The 11,867-nt window shown below is 44.8% G+C and overlaps 1 protein-coding gene across 1 annotated transcript in view; it reads left to right on the forward strand.

The window, feature by feature from the left end:
- SCN10A (sodium channel, voltage-gated, type X, alpha subunit) overlaps positions 1 to 11,867 on the forward strand; it is a 127,240-nt gene that overhangs the window by 107,611 nt on the left and 7,762 nt on the right. The window contains exons 22-25 of the mRNA XM_006890648.1: positions 562 to 840; positions 2,179 to 2,232; positions 3,488 to 3,625; positions 5,713 to 5,817. Coding sequence (XP_006890710.1) covers positions 562 to 840; positions 2,179 to 2,232; positions 3,488 to 3,625; positions 5,713 to 5,817 — 576 coding nt within the window. The remainder of the gene's footprint in view (positions 1 to 561; positions 841 to 2,178; positions 2,233 to 3,487; positions 3,626 to 5,712; positions 5,818 to 11,867) is intronic.

Here is an 11,867-nt window from a genome sequence, read left to right on the forward strand (position 1 = left end):
AAAAAAATTAATATCCCTATGAATACCTTTCCTTACTCAGCATTGTTAGCCTCCACCTTCACTCACTGTCTTCCCCAGAGTGGAAGGCTTGCAAACATGGTCTGTTTTAAGGGAGCAGGAGGGGTTGCTAACTCTTCCCCTCCCCTCCCTCCTACCTCCAAAAGCTTCTCAATGCAGAGAATGGGATTGCTTCGTTCCCCCAGCCTTGGCTCAGAGCAGACATTTGTATCCTCAAAATTAAATTCCTCTTTTAAAATTGACTGTGTCTTTGGAAACATTAGGAGCTTAAGACTGGAAGAGTTTGAACTTGTTTTTCTTTTGTCCCCAAATTCTTGTTTACTGACTCGTTTAAAAATGAACATGTTTTCAAATGTGGACTTAGATGCTCCCTGATATTTTGGCCCAAGAATCAGCTTCTGAGTCTGAGTTATTGCACCTGCCCAGTTCTCTTGTTTCTTCCAAAAACCACCAACTCGTGAAACATCCTGAGTGGAGGTGGAAGCCAGCAGAGAATGGCGGGCGTGTGTCAGGTTCCAGGCCTTTTGGTGTTTCTCTCCCCAGGTGGTCGTGGATGCCCTGGTGGGCGCCATCCCGTCCATCATGAACGTCCTCCTCGTCTGCCTCATCTTCTGGCTTATCTTCAGCATCATGGGCGTGAACCTCTTTGCCGGCAAGTTTTGGAAATGCATCAACACTAATGACTTTCGTGCTGTGGACTGGAATACTGTGACCAACAAGTCTGACTGCAAACAGCAGAACGACACCGGGAGATTGTTCTGGGTCAATGTGAAGGTCAATTTTGATAACGTTGCGATGGGTTACCTTGCACTTCTTCAGGTGGTAAGTCTCGAGATCAACTAGTGTCTCTTCTCCTGGCTCTTGGATACAATGGAGGTGTCTGGAGTCTCCCAGAAAATGCAATATAGAGATTTTGTAAAGGGCAGAACTCGGAGTGAACCAAGGTCATTCCCTATTCCTACAGATTGTACCATGAGTGTAGAAGGCCTTACTAGGGAGTTTAGTTTGCACTCACAATGGTGCAGTTAGAAAAGTGTGGGGTACAGGGGTGAGTCTGCCACAGGATTGTGTCAGATGACTTTAAACTTACTACCTATACAAAATAGACACGACAAGGCTACCCACTCACTCTCATTTGTCAGAGCATCTCCTGGGACATAATCCATAGATAATCAATTATGTCCCAGGTCTATTTTAATAACACATAACATTAGTTGTGATGACAATCAAATACTTGCACACTTTCATCCATTCATTCATTTTCTCACCTTCATCCACTCATTCATGTATTCTTTTTTCAAGTATTGATGCATTTGAATAACTGCAGGATGCACGTATCCTGTTAAATGTAACCCATTAAAGCTTTCATAAACCACTTGTTCAACAATTCATTCAATAAGTGATTACAGAGTAGCTATGACCCTCGACCAGATGAATTGACATGGTGACAGCAGCAATGGGGTTAAGTGTGTCCGAGATGACGAGGACAGCACAGGATAGGACGGGATTCAGATCTGGTGTTCGTAGGGTCACTGTGAGTCATACTCAACTCGATGGCACCTAACAACAACAACATTGTGTTTCAAGTGCTCTGCTCACTCCTGCAGACACGAAGGCATTTCAGAACTGACTGTAGAAGATCTGTGCAGAAATACAGGCAAAGAGGCAGATCAAACTAGCTTGTCAAGCTCTTAGCATGTAAGAAGGTGGAACCCAGCTCCAAACGTCAGAAAGGTGGAGGTCTTATACGCCCACACATCCCATTTCCTGGATGAGGAATCCGTTCTTCTGTTACGCACTTGAGGTAGTAAAGTGGTTGAGAAAAAGGCAGCCCAAAGGAGGGAAACGCCCTAACTGAGGACACAGAGAAGCCTGAGAGGAGTTGGAACCAGAAGTCAGAAATCTAGGCACAGCGTTGAAGCCACATTGTGGAAGGTTCGGTGTCTTAATACAACTCTATTCTGAAACAGCCCCATAGAATTAATTTAAAGGATGGTGTGAGTGCGTTGGAGTTGCTCAGACGTGAAGGTCCTTCTTTTCTCGCTCTTTCTCCCCAAGCCTCTTAGCTAGCCTCCTTTCCCCCTGAGCCACCGTGTGTTCAGAAGGGGTCAGTGTATAAAGATGGGCGGACACTGAGTGGCCTCTGCTCCTTGATTGCAGGCAACCTTTAAAGGCTGGATGGATATCATGTATGCGGCCGTTGATTCCCGAGAGGTGAGTCTCAGCCCCCCACGTCTCCCTCTCTCACACTTCCTGCCCTGCCCATATTAGTCTGTACATGAAATGGATGGAAGCTGGCCTTGGTGCAGGAGGAGGCAACCAGCAGGCAGCTTCACATTACCCTACCCTGTAGCTGCGTCCAGCTGCTGTCCCCTTCCCAGCATTCCCCAGGCCCCCGGGACTCTGCCCCTGCTCACCGCAAAGGAGAGCATCGGACGTTCCTAGAGGAATGTGACCATAGTCCATTCCCTGAGCAGAAGTTGTAGGGAAGAAGTGGCTAGAACAAAAAGGAATGTGATCGAGTGAGACAGAACTTCAGACGCTATCATGCTCTGGTGGCCTAGTGGCAGGAAGCTGTGCTCTAATCCCAAAGGCACACGGTTCAAATACACCAGCTGCTTCATGGGAGATTGATCGGCAATCTCCTCCTGTGCGATTAACTGCCTCTGAAAACCTCCAGAGAGTCAGCTATGGGTCGGTTCTGACTTGACAGTACACAAAAACAACAACATCACAGCAAGTAGAGAGTTCTGTGGGGCTAGTGTTAAGGAGCTGCATTGCCAACCCAAAGGCATTCAGTTCGAATCCACCAGCTTCTCCACAGGAGAAAGATGAACAGTCTCCTCCTGTGTGATTTACTCCCTCTGAAAATCCACTGGAGGGTCAGCTCTGGGTCAGTTCTGACTCACTGGTTTATAATAACAAGAATAATCATGACAGCTGGTGGCGGAGATGCTGTGAGAGAACAAGAAGGCCCTTTCTCCTGTAGCAGATGCTGTCAATCCCTGCGTCATGTTGCTTCTGTCCACTTCTGGCTTCTCTGACAGCTCAGTGGTCCCCGCCCATGCTGCATGCGCAGTTCTCTGTCCCAAGACCATCTTCAGTCCTGGCGGGCTTGTTTAACCTGCTCACAAGCACTAAGGATTTCATGTCTCCAGAGACAACTCTCACCAATAGAATAGGAAAGTCTTTGGATATATATTCTAACTTCCTTCCACGGTTTTGAGTGGAGGTATATTCTACACTGTTCCTCCACGTGCCCCAGAAGATTGACCATCAGCTGCCCACAACAAGAACCTACTCAGTAACTCCCGCACCCTCAGCTTTTGTTCTGTTCCTGTCCGTTTCTCCCCTTCTTTCTCATTCCTGCTTCCAATAATCACCTCCAGGTAGACTAGCTGGGGCTGGTTTTTCAGGTGAACCCAAACCACTATATACCAACCTCTCCACACTTGGCCTCTGACCACAGGTGGACGTGCAGCCCAAATGGGAAGACAACTTGTACATGTACTTGTACTTCGTCATCTTCATCATTTTCGGTGGCTTCTTCACACTGAATCTCTTCGTTGGGGTCATAATCGACAACTTCAATCAACAGAAGAAAAAGATAAGTGGGCCTTGGGGGAATTTTTCTGTAGTGGCCAGTCTAGTAACGTCTGACCCACTGAGGCCTGACCATCCCTGACCTCCATGACTGACGTCATCACTCTCAGTCTTTTCACATGTAGCAAAGGAGGTCAGTTTTGACCTTGAATGTCAACATCAACCTTTATTTCCTGAATACAGCTCTTCCCCCTGCTTGGTACCAGGGTTACTGTTAGAGGGGTTGGGTTTCTCTCCATGTCCGCATCCATCTCCCTGGATTCCATTTTTCCTTCCCTCCAGAACCTGGTGATTGGAGAGTAGATAGGAAGACACTTTGGGAAATCTCAGCGAGAAAGAGCAGCACTTACTGCCTTTGTTTGGGGCTCTGGCCAACCCCCAAGCACCTAATCAGAAGGTGCCAGGGAGGGTCAGGGCTCCAATGATATCCAACTCCAGCCCTTCTTGGCTTGGGGAGGACCATGGCGACCTCTGAGCTCACTGACTCAGATTAATAGGAATACACTGACTTAGATTACTACTAACAAAATCCCAGTTAATCCCTCGTGTTTATATTTAAATATGGCTTCGGTAAAGTTTTAAAATGTTTCCTCTGGGTAGCACAACTGTTCCAGCAATATGCTCAAACTGAAAGGTTGACAATCCAAATTCACCCAGCGGGGCCTTGGAAGAAAGGACTGGTGATCAATGTCCCAAAGAACGTAGCCATTCAAAACCCAGTGGAGCACAGCTGCACTCTGAAACTCCTAGGGTTGGTTGCATGATGCAACAGCAACGCCAATGCAGCTGGGTTAGTTTGGTCTCTGCTGTTTGTTTTGTCTTGGTTTTTAGTACTTTTGTCAGGTGGTGGATAGGCACCCTTTCAGGTTCTAACAAAGGGAAACCAAGTCACCAGAGCACGGCATCAGGTCTAGCATCATTTAAGCCTGAACTGATGCTCAATCACTTGTTAAATTGGGGGTTTTTTTAATATTCGCCAAGACTTAGTTTCTCATTCGTTCAGTGAAGCCGTTAATGCCTACTGACAGGCTTGTGGAAAAGAGTAAATAAATCCCCACACAAAGTAAACCCACAGTATGGCTGAACACAGAGCAGGTGCTAACTTCCAATGGTTACTATTATAAATTTGGATTCTGTATCCAAAGTTTCAGATACCCCTCTCTAGAAAGTCCTCTGACAGGGTTCTGGGAATGACAAGTTGGGACAAGAAATTACATCCACCAACTTCCTGTCCAGAATTCTCCACAGGGCTCACCTACGACGCACAGACGCATTGATCCTGTGCCCGCTGAGACATCCTCCCCAGGAAGCCCTTGTGCTCACTGGTTTTCCAAAACTTCCTCTCAAACCCCACAGATCCCAGTCCACTTTCCAGAATTTTCAGCGACTAATTTACATGAACAGCTTATCAAAATGGGTGGTTTTTCAATTATGTCAGGAAGTGAAGCTGTGATGTTGATAATGGGGTCCCAAAGGGCCCCTACAAGACAACTAACATCCCATCCTAGGGAAAGAAGACCATTTCAAAGATGAAATTTCTGGTGTTGTAACAGTGTAGACTGTTAGCGCTAAAGAATCTGTTAGCAGTCTCTCCAAGACGAAGGACTTGAGGGCCAGACAATTACCAGTTAGAGAGATCCTCCTCTCCAGAAAGGGGGCGAGGATCTGCGTCCCCAGAGTCTTTTCTCTGAAGACCCTGGAGACACCCTAGGAAAACCTTCTAAGTCCATGACCCTAAAAGTCTAATTTAACTAGAGCGAGCAAACTGGCTCAAGTTCAGATGGCACCTGTATGAACGCATCTTGAGTTTGCATTCTTAAAGCTTCCCCACTCACCATGTCTGAGATCTTGAAGAAGAGAAATAGCTTCTTCTTCAGATACTCGGGCAGACAGTCAGAGACGGAGCTCCACCAGCTCTGTGCCTGGTGTGGAATCTGTGAAGGACAGTCCATGACCTTGGCAATGCCAAGCCATTCTGCAAAGAAAGAGAGAGAATCAATATGGTCCTCCCCCGGCAGGGCGCTCTGTGTTTCTGGTGTCTCCTGGGGCTCTTGTTTTCATGACAATGGTGTGTGCTATTCTCTCCTGCACTTAGGGGGTCAGGACATCTTCATGACAGAGGAACAGAAGAAGTACTATAATGCCATGAAGAAGCTAGGCTCCAAGAAACCCCAGAAGCCCATCCCACGGCCCCTGGTGAGCTTCAGAGTTTCCCTCTAGCACAGCTGGTGTGTAAATCCAACGTGGCAATCTATGTGATGGCTGTATTCGAGCCTGGCCAGGCTCTCAGTAGCACAGCAGGGACCTTGTAGAGGTTTGGCACTGGGGATGAGAAGGATGATTATTCCCAAGCCTGAGAAATAGGGTCAACTCTGGTCTTCTGGAGTGAATATGTCTCCTGCTAGTATTCCTTAGAAACCTGTTGAGTTTATACTGAGTTTCCTAGCACTTTAAGCAAGGAGAGGATTGTTGTTGTTGTTGTTAAGTGCTATCAAGTCATATGTGATTCATAGTGACCCTATGAACAAAAGACCTGGACACTTGCATTACTTTTGTCCTTTCTCCAGCAGGGTTTCCAGAGGTAAGGTATTTTGGAAGTGGACACCACTCCTGCTTTCAAGCTTATTCTAATTGGGGAGCTCTAATGGGGTCCTGCCCCGTTAGATTGAACAGTTCCACCGAGACAAGGGACGAGGATTAAATGAAGATGCAGAGAGGCTACCGCTGATGGCAAATAGCAAAACTTTATTCTTTAGACAAATATATAAGGGCTTTTAGTAGTACCTCTGCTATAACAATCGCATCATCTCAAGATGTCAATTATCTGGGCAATCATTTACATTTACAAACCTCAGCACAATACAAGGGTATTTTCCAGAATACCTTATTGTGTGCTTTAAGGGACAAATGGTTTTGGTTGATAAGGACACTATATTCTTTAAGGTTTAAGACATTTGGTCATTCTTATTTTTTAACTTCCTACTTCCTTGAGTTTTTTACTGCCAAGCAGATACTCCAGCCAAGATGCAGTTAGTTTTGCTGGTCTTATGGTACAGGGCTAATCTTGCTTTATAAGTTAGCCAGGCTCCAACAGAGCTCCACCAAACACTGTCCACCATGGGTAACCATTCTTGCATTTAACACATTAATGTCACAGTGTTCAGCTTCACAGCAAGATGCCAGCCATCTCACCAGTTAGCCAGCCGACTTCCAGAGTGGGGGGAGACTCCAGTCCCCAAGCCTTGTGAAGGATTTTAAGCAGAGTATTAGAAACATATAAAAGTAGATGGCAGTTAGGGTAGTTAGAGCCCTGAGATGAGACATTTGTGTGGTTTTGGACCACGAGCTATGTTGCAATGGGTCTTCAGTCTCAGCCTACAGGTAGACAGAAAGGAAACGGCCAAAAATCAACCCCACGTAACTCAGGGCATAAGTCATGGCCATGGCCAGGTGACCTAACTTTAAAGGAAACTTTCTATCCAATGTTCTTCTTGTTGTGTAAGTTCATAGCAACCCTGTGAACAGAATATATGAACCTTGTTTCATCGAGACTTATACATCTCTGAAGTTTCAAGATTGGCTATAAAGTAAGGTCAGACTGTAGTTGGATTCTTTTACTCAAATACTTCAGGATACAAGTCCTTTTTCTCCTCCATTAAATGCAGTACACAGACCACACAAGATAACATGCAAGTTCTTCTCCATTCTCTGCCGAAAGATGGAACATTAGAGTTCCGAGATGACACCGCAGTTAGAGATAGATAAACATATTTGGGAGTGGGAATGCAACTGGACCTCTCCAAGGAATTTTGAGCCATCTATGCCAGTGAATGGCCTTGGCACTTGTCCCATTATGTACTCCTTCTGTGTTTAGACGTAGTCTTGATGTACAAAACCATAGGCATCTCCTATTACCCCTTCCCCAAACACAGGCAAGGCCTAGGAACCTTCAAGAAAGAGACAGAGCTTTCCCTCAGTGAATCAGGAAGACATCCATGCCATCGACCAGGGCTTTGCTGTTGCTGCTGTTAGTTGTTGTGGAGTCAATGCTGACATGTGGAATTTCTAAAACAGGACAACAAATTTGTATACATAACTCCATTCTTAGCAAGCATAGAAGCCTGTAGGCCCTTGGCATACTTTACCTGGAAACAATGGTCTTAAATCTACTCATGTTCTCTACTCAGATGAGAAATTCTTCAATGGGGAGGAATAGAAGGTTGAGACCTCCAAGGCTGGGCCCAACCACTTATGCTCTGAGTCAAAGAGGAAGGATCCAAGAGACTTATCAAGAAGCCAAATGCTGAATCTCTGCTTAGCCTTTGCTGGTGGCTGGACATGTAGTGAGTGTACATTTAGACCAGACACTTAGGATTTGGGTTCAATCCTAAATTCTGCAGGCAGCCAGTAGCAAAATCACAAAGGTTCTGTCATCTCCCCACACACACTACTCCATCTCTCTGTATCATCCCAGCTTTTCTCTTCTCATCTACCAGTCTCTCAATGAGGCAGCCAAAATGCCCCCCTTTGAAGAAAAGCAATCTCTCTGCAACAAGGTGGGCTGTATTTCACAAAGGAAAGCTGTGAGGAAATTATCTTACTGTTAGATTTAGCCCTAACACTAGACTTTCCAGGCCTTGTGGCAAAAAATGGGGACAAAACTGGTGGGTAGTAAAAATGGCAACAAAACTCATCACCTCTTCTAATTAAACCACATTCAAAACCTTCAAGGTTGGCGCTGGAGCTGGCCCTCCACATGCAGGAGAGAAGCGCAGTCTCATTGCCCAACTCTGTTGCTAAGATTCGTCATTCCTCTGAAGGAGGCGATGTATTACTAATTACCCGTGAACACTTCCCTGGCTTTAGTGGAGAAGCATAGATTTTCTCTTAGTACTCTGGCCCAAGCACAGAAAATACTCTTCCCTTGGTTCCTCTTGATGTAGACCAGGATATTTACATAAGACTTTGAAACCTTAGGAATGCCAACAGGGAAACCAGCTGAGCGGGTCCCATGCAATTGCACAGGGCTGCTCTCCCAGGTCCTTAGATTTGGCTCGTCCTAGGCTCAATATGAAGAAAACAAAGATTCTCACCACTGGGCCGATTGGCAGCCTCATGATGGGTGATGAAGAGATTGAAATTGTTCACAGTTTTGGTTTGCTTGGCTCCACAGTCAACACTCTTGGCACCAGCAGCCAGGAAATTAAAAGACGTATTGTGATGGAAAAGTCTGAGGTTAGAGACCTCTCTAAAGTACTGAGGAGCAATGATGTCAGTCTGGAGAGTAAGATGTGTCTGATACAGGCCATAGTCTTTGCAGTCATTTGCTATGCATCAGAGAGCTGGACAATGACTAGGGATTATAGAAGGAGAATTGAAGCCTTTGAACTGTGGTGTTGGAGAAGAGTATTGAATGTATAAATCATGGACTGCTAAGAAAATGAACAGGTTTGTCCTGGAGAGGGTGAAGCAAGGATTCTGAAGCTTCATCTGACATACTTTGGGCATGTTGTAAGGAAAGACCAGTCCTTGGAGAGGGACATCATGCTTGGGAGGGTGGAGGGACAGCGCAGGAGGGGAAGATCCTTGATGAGATGGATTGAGCCTGTGACTGTGGTAATAGGGATAATATGTGTGTCAGAGACAGTGAAATTGACACAGTGGATAGGGCAGGTTTTAGGGCTGTTGTACATAGGGTCGCTATGAGTCACAGGTGACTCAACAGCACATAACAACAACAACAACACCTCTTAGTTGGCATCCATGTGGCAGGTGCCATCTCAGCTTCCATCATTCAGAGGCACAGGCCTCCTTTAAAGTCCAGAACCCAGAAGAAATTCAAGGGGGAAAAGAGACAGCATTTATACCTAAGTCTTACCTCCCCAGTCCCAGTGTCCTTTCACCAGATAAATGGCAGCAGAACACATGTCTCCTTCTGCTTAGGAACTGCCAACTTGGATGACATAGAGACTGAACAGTATGTGTGGAAAGAAAACTTTGTAATTTTGCTAAGAACTATTCCTAGAGGATGTAGATTTAAACCCAAATCCTCAGTGTCTGGTTTAAATGCACACTTGCTATGAGTGTAAGTGAGCAGAACATTAGCACAAGAGTCCTGCCCTGTGGGCACATGGCTTCTGTTTCACAGCAAGGCCAACCAGACCACATAAGGATCCAACACACACATGCACACACATACATACACCCTTCCCTGCCTTAGGCAACACCCAAATTCTAATCTTTCTTTTGATTAATCCATTTCAAAAACTAAGGGTTCCAGGAGACTGGGAAATTTTATTCTGTAATGTTACCTGGTATACTTAAAAAGACCCTTACTACCATTGGGTCAAAACTGACTCATACTGGACGTAAATCGCATACAAGGAGGTATCCCATCTTTCTACCTCAGAGCTGCTGGGAGATTCCAGCCACCTGCCTTTGGGCTGGCAGTTCAATTTCTTACTCCCTAGGCCACCAGAAGTCTCTTTTCCTAGTGTAACAAAAGCAGACTTTACACTCTCTTTTATAAGAAAATAATGGGCTCTTGGAAACACGTAGAGCCGCATGGCTTAAGGCTGAGGTACCTGTGTGCACATTTCGGGAGCTGACTTGATTGTATTCTGTTATTAAACCAAATTATAACCTTTTTACTTTCAAAAAAAAAAGAGAAAATAATGGGCTCTAGATTATCACATTGTCAGTCACCCACTTCATCATGAGCTCGAGCACCAAGGGATTCAAAGGTGGGGTCCCTGCCCATGGGCTAAGCCAAGAGTAAGCATCAAGTCGCTCCATTCTCCAGGGTCTGATGATCGATCCAGGACAAATCCTATGCCCAGACATTCAGCAATACCACTCCCTGCTCTGTTCAATTACATGTCATGTGGCTGTGAATGAGCTTCTGTTTTTTCACCCTTTTCAGTGATGACATAGAAGAGATTTTTGGCTCAGGTATCCCCTCTCACCCCAGGAAAGTCATGAACCAATAGTTACTCACAGAGCCTGGCCTACTTGGGTCTGATTCTTTGCTCTAACCCAGCAGGGTAGCTTCCCATTCCCTGCAGGCAAAATACAGGGAACAGCCTCTGTCCTAGTGTCCATTCCCTCTGCCGTCTTTACAGCTCCTGGGAGCTCCCTGGTAGCATTCTGTAAAGGGTCTCCCGCTCAACCCTCAGAGTCACTCAGAGACTTGAACACAGTGCATATTCACTGAGGGTCTCCTCGGACAGAGATAAATGTGGTCAAACCTAGTTGTTTACATGTGATAAAATAGATGCTGGCTCATAGTGGCCCCATGTGACAGGATAGAGCTGACACATCAGGTTTTCCTGCTATAAGCTTTGGGTAACTTTATTGGTTCATTTGAAGGGTAGTTAATTCAGGGATTTCCATTGTGGTATCCATTATTTGGGATATTTCTTGGACATCTATGGTGAGCCAGACACTATTGCAAACACAGGAACAGAGCAGTAAAAATGAATAAAATCTCCTGTCCTCACAGAGATTACAAACCAGTGAGGGAGAAAAATTAACACAAATTATATATACACTCATTCACAGAGAAATAGAACAATATGTATCGGGATCATGCAGGAATATCTGAACTAATCCTGGTGTTTCAAAGGAGGCAAGTCAGGACTGAGATCTGAAGACTAGAAGTTTGTTTAAATGATAGGGAACCTCATTCCAGGCAGAGAATGTTTAAATCCTATGCAAAGGTGCTTAGTGTCTGAAGTTAAAAAATGGGTAAAATTAGCCTGTGGCAGGGTTGTTGACATTTCAGACTACATAATTAATCGTCCTGTGCATTAAGCATCAACCCATTACTGGTCAGTAACATCCCCCCAGTATTGTGGCAACAATGTCTTGAAACATGTTCAAACTTTTTTACCGTATTTGCAGACATTTGGCAACCTTTGTAGATAAGAATCATTGAGATATGGTATCAGAAGTTAAGATCATGTTTTCTGTTAATAGAAAGATGATGAGTTGCGGAAAGACATAAAATACCATCTAGTGGTTTGATAATGATCCGTTTCTTGATCTATGTTATGTTATATGAATGTGTTCATTTACGAAATTTATAAAGTTGTACCTTTATCGATTTGTGTACCTTTCTATTTGAATGTTTTGCTCTAATAAAACATGGATTTTTAAAAGTTCTTGATAGACAGATGATAGATAGATAGATAGATAGATAGATAGATAGATAGATAGATAATAGATAAATAGATGATAGATAGATA

Source organism: Elephantulus edwardii, unplaced genomic scaffold, assembly GCF_000299155.1.
Source record: "Elephantulus edwardii isolate Elephantulus edwardi_28Jun2011 unplaced genomic scaffold, EleEdw1.0 scaffold00091, whole genome shotgun sequence".
Taxonomy (NCBI): Eukaryota; Metazoa; Chordata; class Mammalia; order Macroscelidea; family Macroscelididae; genus Elephantulus; species Elephantulus edwardii.